The following is a 17,823-nucleotide window of genomic DNA, read 5'->3' on the forward strand; positions in this document are numbered from 1 at the left end:
AGCCTAAGAAATTCACATCTGCACCCACAAACGCCCCCACATGCACATTTTCGCACGGATTGGGAACATCTCCCGAAACTGTCAGTGGTAGATGTTTCCGATGCACGCTGAAATATGCATGTGGGGCGTCTGTGTGGCACCCTCTGTCAGGTGCTGATGTGATTTCTTTTCGTTGATAAGGCCTCCTGTAACCTCCTCCCTCGACTGGGGTTCTCTCATAAAAGTTCTGCTACTGTATGAGTTTTTGTTTTCATGTTTTGTCTTTAGTCTTTAGCGGGGTATTTGGTTCACTGCATATAAAGCAACTCTTTTTCAAAACAAAGAAAGTAAAATAAAATAAGTAACTTTTTCACTTGTCTCAAGTGATGACTGTAATTCAAAAAGTACAAAATTAAGGATATAGATAATTAAATTTTATTTTATTACAATATCACTTAATTAACCGAAACAAAGGATACTTAGTCTAAAAAGGCTAATTTTGACAGTATTTAAAAATAAACGATTATTCAAATAAGTACTTATTTTGGACCAGAAAGCAATTATTTGCATTTGGGGAATAAAACTGAATAAGTGTTTATTCCTGAGAGTAAGCACTTACAAACCCAAATTTAGACTTATTTTTAAGTGTTTATTTCTTTTGACTTATCTTGGCCTGTCATGTTATTTTAAAAATACCTATATTACCTATAATTGAAATAAGTGCTTTTTCAGCAAATGCTTATAATATAATAACTTATTAAAACAATCACTTATTATTTTTCAAATAACTACATTTGGTAATTGGCATTCCTTATTTTAACGACTCGTCCCTCCTTTTGGGTTAAAAATTCAATATATAAAGGCATTTTAATGGCAAAAAAAAAGATAAATCCTTAAAAAAAGAAATTCCAAACGCAGCCTACGCACTCCCAAAACTTCCTCTTATTTATATCAGACGAATGTGAAAGGAAGTTAGGAAGGAGGTCATGTAGTAACAGCTGAAGCTGAAACTCAAACTCAAACTGAAAAACTGAAGTTGATTCAATTATTATACCCTCATATTATTCAAATGCTTTATTCATTAAAAGACAAAATAAAGTCATTTAGTTCGGTCATTTCAGATGCAAAAGGACCACCACTATCTATCATTCTCCATGTGCGCATGCTGCAAGGAAGACCGAACATCCGACTCCTCTCCACATTTTTATTTTTTTTAAAAAATAACCTTGATGAAGTGTCAGTTTGACTAAGATCAAATATAGATATCTGCTCTTATGTCATTAGGTCAAAAATCCCGTTTGACAAGTCTTTTTTGAGAAGATATTCTCGTAGCTCTGATAGTGAATAGACACATTGAGCTTTGACATAAGATTTGGGCAGCCTGAATACCGTTTGGCAGATGAGTGTCTTTCCGTGCATTATTTTGAGTCTTTCTGTGCGTGAAAGACGCGGATTGAAACTTCCCAAAATCAGCCCAAAATAGGCTTTGCATGTTTTTTCGACGCCACATCTTTTGACGACTAAGTCTTCCGCATGCCAAACGGGAATAAATTTGGCTGAGGGGCTCAAATATTTCATATCAACCATTTTAGAAAAAGATGCATGGATTAAATGATTTAGGCCCATCCAATAATGATAACTCTCGGACTGAGATTTTTATTTATTTATTGGCATTAGGATTAAGACTTTATTAGTATCATTCAAACTCCAAAAGTTCAGGGTCGAGATCCAATGAGAACTTTTTTCGAATTTGAGTGATCCATCCTTATCAATTTAGGACTGATAATTTTGACCCAGACCCATATGACCTACTCAACCCACCCGTTTGAAAATTCATCCATACCCACTTATTCTATTAGTGGATCCATAGACTCCGAATCTCCTATTTATAAGAATTTTATCCACATTTCCCTACAAAATAATAATATGTAAGAGGATGGGATATTCCCTATATATGACCGCGATGTTATGTGAATAGGTGTGGATAAAGTTATTGTGAATAGGAAATCTGGATTCAGATCAATATGGGTCAAGCAACCTATTAAAAGGGTAATGTGAAAGATGATTAAGGATGGGAAAATATCTGTTGAATATACCATGAATTCCACCATTAAGGATGGGAAAATCTCTGGTAAAAATGGAAGTACAATCTCTGGTTAGGAGCTTTTTGGTGGAACCCTGATTAGGAACTGAGAGGTAATTTACAGATTTGGAAAACGACATTTGTACTTACCAAACCCATATGCAAAATACAAGATTTTAGAATCTCATATAGTTTTATCTAGTGGTTTCGTGTAGCCTTAATTGGACTTCTTTCTCTATCTCAAATTTTTGTTTGTGATATTCGACGTTTCGTATAACGATGGCTGAAGGCAAGGGTGATCTAACAGAGGATCTCCTCTCATTGAAAAGAGAAAACTTCCGATGAGCCGTGGACCTCCAAAGGTACTTAGGGTTCTTGAACGCTGATGCTTGACATTCATTGTTATTATTTTTTGGTTACGATAATTCGTCAAACTGATGAATTTAGTTGTTGTGAAGTTACTGTTAAGTAATTGTTGCTTGATCTTGATCTGATGTTGCAGCTATATTCTCTTTTCCAGCCCCTTCAATTGAGTCTTTAAGCCAGCAAGTGATTTCATCATATGCCCAGTCCGATATTTGTCCGACAGAAAAATACTTCATTTTGAACTTTGCAACAAAGTGATTGGTAAGGCAGAGAGAAAGAGAGAGAGACCGGAGATGGAGAGAGATGCCATCGTTGCCAGCGTTCACCATGCAGTGCAGGTCCGTTAGGTTCGCGGCTGACACGGGGAAGACCACGACCGAGAGCTCATTCCCTATCACCACACCAGGAGGTCATTGAACCGACTTCCGAAGGAGGTGACAGGCTTCTGTTGAACCAACTTCCAGAGGAGGTGACGAGGTTTCTGTTGAACCGATTTCCGGGAGGTGGTGCAATGAACATGGCAGTGTTTTTTAAATATATTTTATTTAACTCATTTTACATGTGGAAATCTCTGGATTTCAGGAAGCAAGCATGGAAATCGTTTTGAACTCTGAAGTGCTGAACTACCAAACCCATTTGCCTCAAAATGAAAGGTTTGGTCTTCTTTCGAAGAGGATAACAAGATGTTATATTAAGAAATCAAAAGAGAGAAGAAATGCAGTGTTACAAGTAATAAAGCCCATAGAAATCAGGGTCTCGAGAGTTGTACAAGTCAGTTCTAAGTAAGCCCGTTTTAACTAACAAGTCGGCTTCAGTATTAAATAAAATCCCTAGGAGCCAACCCAGTTAACAGAGGATGTAATGTAGGAGACGATATCTGTTGTTTCATTCAAACACACGACACAGCCACTATGTTTAGGTTTGGTCTTGGGCTTGGCTCTTTAACATAATCTAATCCATCCATAAATGACTATGAGCCCCCCTTCAGAAGAAGAAAATCCCCCCACGCCTTTACCATTAAAACCAGCACGTTGAAACCAAGTGTTAAAATCAAAATACTACTGAACCCCCCTACCCAGCAAACATGACATATGTCATATTCGTTCAACTTTTTTCTTCTTTTTTTTACAAAAATACCTATAAAACCCATACTAGAGCTTCTCCGTTTTGAAATTTCTCAAAACCGTTTTATCACCAGAGCCTCATCTTTCATCGCCAGAGCCGTATGGAACTGGTTATCATCTTAGACCGGTAATGCCATTTAGCAATTGATTTGTTCGAGAAAAAAGAAGCAACTTTTGCAGGTTCAAAATCTCAACAGTTATATTAGTTCAAGTGAAAATCACGCTTTTGAATAGTATAAACGAGAAACCTCAACTACTGAATTGAGTACGGTAGAGGAGTATGGGTTTTATAAGTATTTTTGTAAGGAAAAAAAAAAGTTGAACGGTATGACATATGTCATGTTTGACGGGTAGGGGGTTCAATGGTAAAGGCTGGGTTTCACCGTGCTGGTTTTAATGGTAAAGGCGTGGGAGGATTTTATTTTTGTTAAGGGGGGATCATAGTCATTTCCCCATTAATATATACCTTTGATTCATCGGATGAGCATTCCATTTATTTAGTTAAAAACCAAATTGAATAAATCGAAATTTTAAAAACCAAAATTAAAAAATGAAAACCAAAAGGAAACCGAATTATAGGAAAAACAAAATAATTACAGCCAAAATTTTCAATTCAATTTTTGTTATTTTGATAAAAAACAGATTTTATTAATGTACATAATATTTTATATATATATATATATAAAAAGCGAGTTTCATTATAAACATTATATAATGAAATTCGATTTTTTTTTCAGCCAACCAAATTTCTAATTCTGAAAATTGAAACCCAAACTGAATATTTTTTAAAAAACCTTAATTAATCAAATTAAATAAACCAAAACCAGAAAAAATCAAACTGAAAAAACCGGAATCAAAATTTTCAATTCAATTTTTCTGTTTTAACCAAATAATACTCACCCCTAATTAAAGATACTCAAAAGGGTTTAAAGTAAGGGTGCTCAAGTTCAAACAATCAAACCTTGAGCATATTTTTGAAAGCGAATTGGTATCACTGGTTTTTGCAATTTTCCAAACCAATACCACCAGTTGACTGGTTCAGTTGTTTGGTTTTCAGATATTTATAGTATATTTTAAATAAATATATAAATATATTTAATATATTATATTATAAAAATTAAATAATATATATTATTATATATATATATAATGCATATATATAATACACAAGTAAGTTTGGTTAACCACTGTTTTTTATGTTAATCAAAACTGAACTGTTTGGTTCAGTCAACCGCATATTTCTGTTTTTCAGTTTTTTTTGAGTACCCCTAAATTAAAAATATTTAAGAGGGAAGAAATTTAAGTGGGAGGAAAGATGTTATAAACATTGACTGTTGAGATTTAATAGAGAAAAAATAAGTTATTTTAAAAAATAATATTATTAGAGAGTAAGTATGAATTTTATTTTACATTGTACATATTTTGTCCTCTTCCCAAACTGAGCTTTGCTACGAAGCTTCTTCTAGTAGCTTATCCAAAGCTTCAGTCCCATGTTTGCTTTCGAAGAGGACCCAAAACCTATCAAACTTGATTAATTTCTTGACCATATATATCGGGTAAAAGGTCGACCGATCAACCTGAGCTAACCCGGTCTGGTTGCATCGTTATTTGTAGTTCTATCTTCTGAGAGAAATATATTGTACATTATTCTTGTATGTCTATCAAATTAAGTTTCATGCTATTGAAGGAATTAAACTAGAAGCAGCTAGCAACTTTATAGATAAATCATAAAAGGTGTTTTTATATAGAGGCCAATAGGAAGGAGGCACTCGCTAAATCAATAACAGAATTCTCTTAATGGACTGTTGAAGATGTGATATCACCTCCATTTTTTCAACCTTGAACAGGAGAAGAGCGAAAAAGTTTCATCCGGTCAAAATTGGAGGATATATTTCTTAAGCCTACCACCTTACTACTTGTTTGTTTAAGTAGTTATTGTCATCCACTCAAACAATCTCGATCTCGTCAATCTTGGGAATTGACAAGGGCATACTTGCATTTAACAAGTAAACAACATTACAACCATTGATTCTTTTGTTTTATTATTAATTCAAAGATGCTTTCTTTCTCTCATTATTTTGTAGATGGGATTTATGACAATTAAAGGTGTTAATAAGTACTGAATTCCCAATCCAAATGCAAAAAAGCCCACCTACCATTTCAAGTTTCCAATGAGAAAAGATAAATAAAAAACCATAATAATAGAAACCCTTGTAGGGCCTTTGCAAACTTTAATTGAATTCAGTTTTATAATTAAGGGATAATCCACACGTTAGCATCCAATGTTTTGATAGTTCGAATGTATCTTTGACCGATCCAATACTGTAGGGCCCTTTGGCTTTGGGATTTGGGAGGGCTAAACTGAATATTCATTTCAGCTGGTTCAGCTTCTTTGAAGTAGGGGCCGTTTGATCATTGATGAGAGATGAAGTGGTTGAGCTGAATGATTTCGAGGATATACATATATAGTAATCAATCCAACTTCAGCTTCAGCCATTAGGGAAAAATAAGTTCATTTCAGCAGTTATAAAATTAGGACTGTCAACAGTTCGGGTTTGGTTTGGGATGGGGTAGAACCGTTCCAAATTGATTGCTAAAACCACAGTACTGGAATCAAACCAGACCCGGTCGGTTTTATTATTTCACAACCAATACCAAATTCATGGGCCAATCGGAACAATCGGGTTTGGATCCGATTAAATAAAAACCCATACTTAAGATGGTAAAACCTGTAGCTTTTGATAAAATATTCTATATTAATTAATTAATATTACTAATAAATACAGCAACAAAAAATCACTTACTTGATGCTAGTTTGATAAGAAAAGAACATTTTTTTCAATAACTTGTTATCAGAATATCAGTAGGATATTTGTCAAAAAAAAAAAAACCTATTATATTTACATAATCTTGCTAAAAGTCAATCTGTAAACAGCCTATAATCCTATATAATTTCATTTTGACCTTACTAAAAACAAAATAATAGCAATTAAATTGAAGCTAATGGAAAAAAATTCAGCAAACCTACATATATCCATCCAGTGATCTTGAAATAACTGCCTCCTTATTTAAAAATTGAAATATCCAGCAATTAAGCTAGAGCCCACTTACTAGCCATCCATTTATCTGGTACTCCCAGTCCCAGGTTGACATGGGCGGCATTTAAACTATGATAAGCTTTTTTCTTCTACCCCATCTTCTCTTTTTCTTTGTCCATGGTAGAGCTTGGTGTGTAGGAGACAGTGATGACTGAGAATCGGTGAGATGTAGAGACGGTGATGAAAAAATTTCTCAGAGAAAGAGAAAGTGACAAATAGAACTTTAGAAGATAAAGCCTCAAGCGACAAAAGCAAAACAAAAGGGTAAAGGCCAAGAGGTTTTGAGCTCAAGGGTTTTAAGTGTTAAAAGTAAAATTACAATTTTAGGCATACATATAACTCTAAAACATGTATATATAATCGGTTCAGGTCTAGTCGGTTTGGGACAGTCAAAACTGATCCTAAACTGATATTAATCAGGACACATAAAATAAAACTAAAACCGATCCATCGGAATGAATCATAGAACCAGAACTGATAAATATGATTCGGACGATCCAGATCTATCGGATAGACCCAACCCATTGACAGCCCTATATAAAACGGCTCCTAATGCTGAAGGATTGACAAAAACGATGGAACCTAAACGAATTGGTTATTTTGAAAAGTTACAGGGTGGTTCTCCATCATCCACTACTAATACGAATTCAAATCAACCCCCCATAAGATAGTTGCCCACGCCGTCTATGCCAGTTTATTAAGTTATGCTGCCTCACTGTGTGTAGAAATTGAATCGCGGAAATAATGAAAGCTGTACATTGGGCCTCAGTAGCCTCAAGCCCAGATGGCCCAGACCATGTCTCTCTCAGGCTGGGTTACCCAATTTAAACTTTAAAGCTAAGGCTAAGAATGGGTCATTCTTTGGGCTATGAGTTTAACTTGGGTTGGGCTTGGATTAATGTTGGCCCGCCCGAACTATTTGTTATTGTGGCCTTACTTCCTTTTAGACCTAATTTACAACATCTTTTCCTTCCATTTCATCACCAATTCATAGCTATTTAGCTGCCATATCCCTTCTTTATGCTGTGGCAATTTTATTAATACAATTTGTTAACGATTAATAGCTAAAGAAGAAAATGCAAATGATTTTACGACCACGGGACCCAATATAGGAGTTTTAGCTAAGGGGGCATTCTGCAACATGAAAGTTTTTGTTATCATTTGTTTTTGGAATTGCCACATCAGCAAAAAATTAACCAGATTCAAGAACATGTTTTTGGTTTCAGTTTTGAAAACAGAAAATAAACGCACAATCAAAAACATGGTTTTGTATTTTTGTTTTGAGAAACAATCTGTTTTCAAACCAGATGGTTTTGATATTTCTTTTTTTTTAGAACCGGCAATAAGAAAAACAATCCATGTTGTAGAACACCCTGTAGGTAAAATTGAATTCCAAATTATGTTCATTTTTTGAGGTCACAACATGCATAATCCAAACTTTTATTCCACGCTTGTCCCTGCTGCTGATTGGAAGGAGGTTGCTGGGAGCATAGACCAGTTTAAAACTAGGTTATTTAGACCATGGTTTTAAATTTATCGTTGATCTGAGTGGTTGAACCGTGCAACTCAGTAACCGGTCACCTATCTGGTTCTGTTTTTTACATATCCCCGATTTCTCCAAAAAAACCATTGAATCAGTTAGCGAACTACTGACCCAGATGGTTGAATCGTTAAATCATTGAACCAGATAACAGTTTTTGGGTCTTTTTTTTTAATTTTTAAAAATGTCAAAGGCTGACCATTCGGACCAAATGGTCAAACTGTTCAACCCCAAAACTGGTGGCCACGGTTCCATTTTCGGATTGGTTTTTTAAATTTTGATTTAGATATTGAAATCTTAGGAATGTGAGACCACCACGAAGTCAGCAAATTGCTTAGGCTGCATTTGGAAACAATGCAAATAACTGTGAATGGAAATATGTAGAGTGTAAAACGGTTCATATAAATTGTAAAATTGGGTTAGTTTTGCACTGACAAATTTATTTTCTTACCAAACAGACTTTTTAGCTATAATGGATGTAAACATGAATTCCAATAAAGCATATGTTTTTTTTTTTTATCAAAAGCCCACTTGAATGCAAATTTACTTCTTTTTTATCCATATACTTTTACATCTTATTATCAATGTAAATATGTATTAGTCTGTCATTTGTCAATGCATAAATAATGTTGCCAAACACAGGCAATTGTGAACCAGAGTGCAAATTTACCCTAAACCAGGATTTACACTCCATTTACATCATTTTCAAATGCAGCCTTATGCTCAGTTTGAAAGGAGTACAAATACATATAAAATAATATAAAATATAAATACATATAAAATAATACAAAATACAAGGTTTTGCCTTCTACCTTCCAAACTAGGTATATTATACTGAATGGGCTGAAAGTAAAAGAGCTTCTTAATACTGTATGTTGTACTGTGGATTAGTGAATCCCTTGTAACGAAAGGCTTATACATCCATATATAGTACATTTCATGTACCCACTAAAGCAATCCAAACAAGCACAAGATGGCTCCACCTGTTTGACCAGACGCATGAGAAAGCAACAGAGAGACTGTATGGATGATTGTTATTAAGGGAATTGAGATGGGTTTATCTTTGGTGATGTTAACAGGAACTTGCCTGCAGAAGTCCTGCGGTCTTCTAAGTTACGATTTTCTTTCTCTCCTCTCCTGCATCCCAAACTTACTGCTCGTAACCAGCAAAGCCTTGCAGAATATATATATATACCTATTAATTTGTAGGTAGAACAATATAATTTTGGATTATATAGCTGAAAACTTACACTTTGTCCAGAAGTAGGATGGTTTAGATTGAGATGCTGTTGGGGACTCCCCTACCAGTCAGCCCCCCAACACCGGTATAGTTTGAGGTGTCAGGATACAGCAGCATGTATGGCACTTTGACAGGCCCTACTCGGTTTTTCCACCGTTTGTCATTGTTCATCTCTATGATTCTGTTCTCGATCTCCACAAGTTTCTTTCCAAATCTCTCAAATGCTTCCAGTGCTGCTGCATCTGATGTCCACTCAGGACTCTCTCTTTGGCCTAGATAGACCTCATCAGAGGAATGCCTGGATAATATCTCTATGAGGGACACACCAAGGAGGGTTTGGAGCTGGGCTGTAATTGTTTTCAGGTAGACCTTATCAGGGTTTGACTCAAGCTCAGCATAATCAGGAGTCCCTGGCTCAGGCATGAACCGACGACTTATAGTCGGACGGTTGGGGAGGTAGCCTGCATAAGGATACTGTCCGAAATTCACTGCCGCATGGAAGGCTGAGGCTACCCATATGATGATTGTGCATGTTTGGGTCAAGTCCGAAAGCGTTTGCATCTTGGGCCACCATGGCTCGTCCTTCTTGTCGCCATGCCCCACATTGCGGAGCTCAGTCCACCAGCATTGGAGTTCAGAGTCACCCTGGATCAAGTCATCGTTCGGGTAATAGTAAGAACAGTAGTCATGGACCCATCTTTCAATGGCGGACCATATTTCGAGTCCATCAACGGCATAGGGATAATCTTCAATGAGAAGGCGGAGGCCATGGGGGCTGTTGCTGTCTGGAATTGCTATACCCCTGTACAGAGCAAAATGATCTGAGAGAATTGTCATTCAGTGAAGACCCAAAAGTTCAGTACTGTCTAATGTTCTTTCTAGCCTCTGTACTTTTACCTGTTGATGAGATCTACTGGGAGTGCCAGATCCGTGAAGACCCAGCTCTTGTAGAGCACGGAAGACATTTCCATGGCAAATTTTGCCGGAAACACAGTCTTTTCAAGCACTCCACCAGCATTGATGAGAATCTGCCGGGCCAAGGCATTTATGTTCAGTGTGTCCCGGAAATGAGGATGCAAGAGCTTATGGATCGGATGTAGCACGCTCAACTGTCTATTTGTTGCAATCACAAATGGCTCAATGGTCGCGTGAGTGTTCAACCTGCAAACAGAAGCATGACAGTTGAAGAAATCCATTCCGAATTCTGACTGGCATTTCCCACCAAATTACAGAATTGTATCACGTACGGGATCATACCAGTGGCTGATGAGCTGATGATAGCCGGAGTCATTAACAGCAACATAAGCTTTAGCCAGCTGCCAAATTGAACCCTCGACGCCATGTTCGGATGGAGTGAAGACCTTACTAACTGAACCATGTTGCACTCCTTGTGGGTGTGGTAAGCTCAACTCAATAGCCAACGGCTTCAAGGTCCCATCATCTTTCAGGAAGAGGATTGTTCTGGATGCATAGGTTTTTGTGATAGTCGAATTAATCCTCTCCAGGTAAGGAATCAATGCATCGTGATAATCCAATATGAATAGCTTCTTCTTCCTAATAGCCTACACAAAACAGAGCATTGTTATATCTTCCATCAAGCACCTGCACCTCTAAGCAGAAATTATCACTTTGACTATGAAATATGTTAATATATGAATATAATGCATACCTCGTCGACTGATAGCAGCCCATTCAGGTTATTCTCTATATGTTCTCTGGTTATCGAACTAGTCTGGTTGCCGTATAATTTAGGATCAAGCTTGCTTGCCGGTGGAAACTCCTGCGCGTAAGTCTCTTGTCAATTACTGATCGAAGAAATGAAAATTCATGAGCAGATGCCGGGATTAAAGCAGCAAAAGCAATATTAGAATATGTGGTTAAATTTACTTGAAGACCGCAGATGCAAATTGGGTTCACTCCAGCGAGCATTTCTCTTGCAAATTCTTCGTCTGTCCTCCAAGCAAACTTATCGTCTGCAGTTATGTCATGAAAACAATCTCAAGGACCATATTCTTAATTTTCTCCCTTAGTGTGCTAATTAATTACTCAAATCAGAGAAAAGAAAAAGAAAGTTGGTGGTGAATGTTAACTTAGATGCATACGTTGGATAACTTGAGGCAAAGGGAATTTGAGGAGCTGTTCACCGTCGGTCCGGAAAAGTTCTTTGAGCATCTCGAAGGGGATTGCGTCCTTGAGACGATCAAATGCACCACTGGGTAGCTGGGTTCCTCCTTCATAGAGATTAAACACATCTTGAAAAGTGTCGAACTCGTTAGGGGTTTTGTCACATAAAGCTTTCAGCTCCGGGAGCAAGAATTGAACCAGGGATTTCAGCGCATATGCAAGGAAATCCGACATCTTCAGGTGACCAAACCGTTCATCTCTGGGGACGTAAATGTCCAGACTGGGAAGTGGCGGCAATCTGCTTTCTGAGTTAGGATCTACGACCAATATGGGTAGCGTTGAATTAAGATGCTAATTAGGTTTAAGTTTAACAACAAAAACAATGTACCAATGCTGAAGAGTGAAGATGCCATCGAACTGAGATTCCAGAGAAGAAGCAAACCTGTCATGGTGGGTTTCCGGCCAGTTCTTCCCCTACGAGGATATGGGTACTCTGTGGAACCTCCAAGGATGGGACGGGCGTATTCAGGACCCTTGTCAGGATCACCTAAGTCATTGTAGTAAGCATAATCATAGACTCGGTCCCATTCCTGGAGCTCTTCGGTTCCATCTCCTCTAAGATTAACAAGCTCTTCCTCCCTGTACTTGCGCAAGGGTTCTGGCGTTTTAGCTGGTAGGTAGCTCTGTAACAAAACCACGTTACTTAAAATACCTTCAAGAAAAAGTTGAGAAAATTTGAAAGTTGGTGAACTTTTTACTCCCTCTCTCTCTCTCTCTCTCTCTCACCTGTAATTATATTGCACGTACCTGGTTGGTGAAGAAAACCCGATCATTTTTGTAGCGCTTAGCCGGGTAAATCCAAGAATTACAGAGGAAGTGGAGGCGACCCACTCCTGGAACGTCTTCGAGCGTGACAGTCTTGAGGAAGAACTCACTGTGATGAAAGTTCTTAATAATGAAAGCTCCCGGAACTCCGATATCAGCGTCCCAATCAAAGGTGACCTTGAATGACGATGCACCGGCCGTCAACGGTGTCACGGTTGTAATCCACTCTTCCAAATAAGCAGCCTTTCCAACCTTGCCTCGCATCCCATTGACTGCACAAATGCCCACAAAACAAAATAAATACGTTTGCTTTGGAATCACCTCAAATTTCAATGTGATTTGTAAATCGTAGTTCGTGAGACGCATCACAAAAGTCCAACGTTCACGTTGAATCGTTGATTATGAGTTCGGATCAGGAAGGCACGACGTATAAGCACGTTCAATCGTCACTTTAAAATCAATATAAGGAAAACTTCCTTTGGTTCTCCAACTTTAAATGCAACAAATCAATATCTCAATTTTCAAAATAATACAATCTGGTACCTATTGTTAACAGGTTGTTAATCAGATGTTAATTGGTATTTGACAAATACATAAATGCCTTTGATTGTCATCTAATTTTTTTTTATCAACCAAACAAGAATTGACAAAAAAATTATAATCTTAAATCCTTGCCTCTTCTATTCAAGAAAGTTGGCTCACTCAAACATGATTCCAACTTTTTTGAATGGAAAAGACAAGGATTTAGATGGTTGACAAAGAAAACTAAATAACACTTGAAAGGCATTTATGCCTTTTTCAAATGCCACTTAAAGACTTGTTAACAGCTAGTTAATGTAGGTACTGGATTGTCACGTTTTAAAAGTTTGGGTATTGAATTGTCGAATTTTAAAGTCCGAGGACCAAAGTGGCACTAGGCCCAAAGTACAAGATACCAATCGGGAATTTTCCCTAAAATTTTTTATGACACATTCCTTGAAATACCCCCAACCACCCTAACTTTTAAAGTTTCTGACAATCATTAATCGGAAATTTTCCCAAAAACCTTCCTTAAAGTTTCTGACAATCATTAAAACCTCTTCTATAGTTTTATTTTAGCAAAAATCTTCCCTAAACTTTTAAAGATCTCGACAAAAATCTCCCTTTCATCAATGATTCAGACGAAAAAACCAATAAAAATATGAAATTGCCCCTGATTAATTGCCAGGGAGTCAATAAAATATTTCAAACTATTGGAATTGCCCCTCCTTCCTCTTGCAATAGAATGGAATAGTGTGAAATCCTTCCCCATATCTCCCTTGTGTGTGTGTGTTTTTTTAATTAACCAAAAACCGCACTGGTCCTTTATTTTTCAGAAATACCAAATTGGTCGATTTGATTAACCATATTTTTTTGTTCAGTTTGATTAATCACATTTTTAGATTCCATTTTTTGGGTTTTTTAAGAGCACCCCTAACCAATATATAATACTATGTTTGATATATCCCCATATATGACGATTGTAATTATGATTTGCATTAAGTCAACCTTATACGAAATTTTTACTTTTTATCTCAATTGCACAAGTTAACAATGTAAATTTTTCACGTACCACCTTACACTTACACCTACCACAATTCTCTCTTATGTAATGTAGGATTACATTTATGTTGCCTCCTACAGTCCTACCACACTGATAATTGATATACAGATAACCCTCCTTTCCTCTCTTCTACCAAAAAAAGTAATATAATGGTGGGATGGGGGATGGTACCATTTTAATTCCTATTTGAGGTAATTAAAAACTCTGAAACAAAAGTAAATCAGAACACACTCGGCCCATTTACACTAACCAAACACAGTCAAAAGAATCAGAAAATTTGGAACCCCATGTACATGTTACATGTTGATGAATGATGATACCCGGGAAAAGCACAGAACAAGAGTAGAAACTTTTATGGGCCAAAACTGACATGTAACCTAACAATATTATGGGATTCAGAGAATGGTTGCTAATTTTATTTAAATAGGTTGTCAATAAATGAAAGTTTATTGTGCATCGAAATTTGTTCATCTGTCCATCATCTTCAAATATTAGAAGGTTGCTCTTTTTTTGGGGTAAGGTAAGAAAGAAACTCATCCCCTTAAACCAGACTCAGAAACAGAGTCAAAACGTGATACAGAGAAGGAAGAAAATTCAGGACTAGAAACACCAATAGACCTAACAAAACAGGAACATATCAGACTTAACCAAGCGAGGGCAATGGAAACCCAGCAGCCATCGGGGACAGAGGTTCAAGTTTTAGCCAAGGTTGCTTAAATGGTAGTGGACTGGACCTAACTTTGACTCGTGGGATCCAGGAGGCGACCCTTTTCTCCAAACGGCATTTGAGTTTTGACAGATTAAAAACAATGATCTCCCCCGTGAAGTGTACGCCAGATTCCTTAGCGATCTCTCCCAACACCAAGTCACGAACCAAACAAACATATTTTGATAATTTAATAATTTATCTAGTATACACCACCCAATACATCTTTTGGCAATGTTAGAGAGAGAGAGAGAGAGAGAGAGAGAGAGAGAGAGAGATGGGGTTGTCGTGGATTGCTTAATTAACAAGGCATGGTTCCTTCCGTCCATCCTCTATGAATGGATTTATGCACGTGACATGTTTGTTGCTTGAAATCTATCAAACAATGTTTGTTGCTTGGAGCGTTACAGAGGAGTGTAAATTACTCAACATAGAGTGCTTAAAAATTAAAATCAAGTCAAAATTAGAAGGTCCAATCCAAACTAAGTTTGGTTGTTATTGATTGGCCATTTGAGTCTCCTTGTCACAGCTCGTTGACTAGTTTTTGCATCACAAGTTTCATTTTCTCAGGTACCCCAGACTCTACTACTACACCCAAAACTAAAAGGCCAAAACCTTTAAGCAACAAATATTTATATAACACCAGAAGAGTACTGTTTCTGCTTCCCTTCTACCAAATTCCCAAGCCCATGATGGAAGGTTCTGTTTGTGGGAAATTTAATTGGATTGGCAGCCCATTTCCCATCATCTGTTCTCACTGAGTTCTAAGGTGATCTTATCAGCCCCTGAATCCATTAAAGGTTTGCATCATGGATATTACTCTAGCAGGCCACCCACCTGTCCAACTGCTTGCTAAAATCATGATCTTCGACCCATATAAAATGACTTTTCCTTTTTTTTTATTTCTAGTTACCCTTCTCTTATAATTTCCTTCAGTCTCTCACTAGCTCCTCAACAGAAAACAGAGAAGGAAGAAAAGGCAAAGAAAATCACAAGAGAATGTCCAATGATGATGCACTTAAACTAAAATAAAGAAGAAAAATCAAAAGATAAGTTCTGATAATTATTTTTATGTAAGAAGCACACAGAATCAAGTAAGCACAAAAACAACAAATTAAAGGTTATATTAATTTAACAGAATGCAGGTTTCAATTCCCAACTCCTCAAGTCAGTATCTCATTTCTTCTCTAGTTATGCAACTCAACAAACTTATCAGAATCCTCTACTAAGCTGATTGGGTTACCCAGAGCAAGTGGAAACAACTCACAAGAGAATATGGAAACCAACCAACTGGGAATCAAGGAAGAAAAAGCAGGGTCAAGCCTCAAAGTCTTACCTGGGTCTGCATTAACAGAACTAATGAGCTGCAATGCAACTCCTTCGCCAAGTAACTCATCAAACCGATCGAGGACCGAAGCGTGGAGGTCATTGAAATCCAGCAAGTTCTTCTTCATCAACACAACCGTTCCTCTGATCTTCGTCTTCCCGCCCATCTCATCATTCAACTTGGTTTGGGTTTCCTTCCCTGCAATCGTGTCTACAATCTTGTGAATCATCCCTTCAATTCCTATCGAATAAGCAAAGGAAACCGAACAAGGAAAGTAGAGGAAGCGATTAGGAGATAGTAGAGAAGAAGAAATTTAAAAAAGATTGTGGTAAAACAGTATGTCCAGTTTGTTGGTCATATTTATAAGCAAAGAAAGATTCATCAGCAGTGAAATTTTATCGATCTCGTCTGTCTTCACTGTCTCATCCTTAATTTTCTACTGCCTCCCTGCCAACAAAAAAGTATATATATATATCTACTGCTCGGAACAGTGGTATATAATGTACGCGTAGTGCAGCTCATCCGCTCTGATTTGATATTTGGAAAGCGATTTATTTTATCTTGGCATGCAGTTGTCCTTCGGTCCTTGTTTCTCAATATTTATTGCTTTTATTATACGTTTAAGGAGCTTGTAATCAATAATCCTCTTCCAACCTGGCCAAAAATTTTTCTACATGTGCAAACTAGATCCACCTGTGCATATTAAATTAAAACATTGAAGGATCGAATTGAGTATCTTCATCAGCCAACAAAACACGTTCCAACTCTTTACCACCTTGATCTAACATCGTACATCTCACTACAAATCTAGAACCCACCATAAAAGTGAGACTCATCATGACATGAGATGTGCAGTGTGAAATTATGTTGGTAGAGAGTTGGAACATGTTTTGTTGGCAGGTGATTCGGGCTCCAACATTAGTGATCTACACTATAAATTCGCTTCAGTCAGTGCAAGACACGTTTGAACAGACTTTATGGCCTTGTATTGGGAATATCTCCCCATGAAATCAGGTACATAGTTACGGAGGTATTCGCAGTGCAAGGCTAAAAAAACTGTACAAATAGTGTTCCAACGGGGCCTTGAACTGACTGAAGCCAATCTCTCAAGATAGATGCATGGTTGATATGGATAGGCCACAACATCTCTCCACGTGACAATAATAGGAGGGTTTGTACACGGAAGCTTCCTAGTTGGCCCCCGTAAGTAAATTTCTCTCACAAATCACATCCCATATAATAATGTGTATTTGAATTATTACATATGTTAAAAAAAATAAAAAAGGGGAGCAAAGTTTGGTTGATATGGATAGGCTCACACCATTTACAGTGGAACCCATAAATTTATTATTAGCTAAGAACTTCATCATTGATTCCTGAATAGCCATTGCTTCAATTAATCTCAATTCTTGTAGATGATCCATCGCCAAATATATCAAAATTCGTGATTGCTCTAAATATATAGCACTTTTTTTTGCAAATATATACGTTACTTATGGTTTGAGTGGTTGTGATGGCGCTTCCTTGTGAAATGGTTTAATATGCGTAGATGATTTCTTCTACCACTCTTTTTGAATCCTGATCATCTATTCCTCTGAAAATTATTTTGTTTTTATCTATTGTCTTGTTCTTACGAATGCAGGTCGGGTACCTGAAGAATTTATAGTGTGCCCAAGTGCACTCTTAGTTGTTTTCACTTAACCATTCAAAAATTCTAATAAATGAAAAAACCTTGGCTGTTTGGGACAAGAAACAAAAGAAACAATCTGGGCTTTTGAGAGCTTCTTTATGGTGATACGTGGGATAAAAGAGTACATACTGATAAGGAT

The 17,823-nt window shown here is 37.0% G+C and overlaps 1 protein-coding gene across 2 annotated transcripts; it reads right to left on the minus strand.

Moving 5' to 3' along the window:
- Positions 1-8,804: 8,804 nt before the first annotated feature.
- Positions 8,805-16,334, minus strand: LOC104596509 (putative linoleate 9S-lipoxygenase 5). Of its 2 annotated transcripts, XM_010257703.3 has the most exons (10): positions 16,004-16,334; positions 12,362-12,651; positions 11,997-12,237; positions 11,533-11,871; positions 11,318-11,403; positions 11,100-11,210; positions 10,688-10,992; positions 10,328-10,591; positions 9,441-10,232; positions 8,938-9,327 (listed from the first exon to the last, which is right to left on the minus strand). In XM_010257703.3, exons 1-9 carry the CDS (start codon positions 16,221-16,223, stop codon positions 9,464-9,466), a joined length of 2,625 nt encoding a protein of 874 aa, XP_010256005.1. In that variant the 5' UTR covers positions 16,224-16,334; the 3' UTR covers positions 8,938-9,327; positions 9,441-9,463. The 2 variants fall into 2 exon arrangements, with proteins under 2 accessions (XP_010256003.1, XP_010256005.1); XM_010257701.3 differs by having other exon boundaries at positions 8,805-10,232.
- Between the last annotated feature and the right edge of the window lie 1,489 nt (positions 16,335-17,823).

The sequence above is a fragment of the Nelumbo nucifera genome, chromosome 1, assembly GCF_055504915.1.
Source record: "Nelumbo nucifera cultivar China Antique chromosome 1, China Antique-T2T, whole genome shotgun sequence".
Taxonomy (NCBI): Eukaryota; Viridiplantae; Streptophyta; class Magnoliopsida; order Proteales; family Nelumbonaceae; genus Nelumbo; species Nelumbo nucifera.

What these genes read in the sequence shown, in the direction of transcription:
- LOC104596509 (XM_010257701.3), bottom strand. Translation starts at nt 16,223, where the DNA reads ATGATTCACAAGATTGTAGACACGATTGCAGGGAAGGAAACCCAAACC. An exon ending in CCGGAAACCCACCATGACAG is followed by an intron (nt 11,872 to 11,996) that starts GTTTGCTTCTTC and finishes TATTGGTCGTAG; the next exon opens with ATCCTAACTCAGAAAGCAGA. An exon ending in GGCTGCTATCAGTCGACGAG is followed by an intron (nt 10,993 to 11,099) that starts GTATGCATTATA and finishes TGTTTTGTGTAG; the next exon opens with GCTATTAGGAAGAAGAAGCT.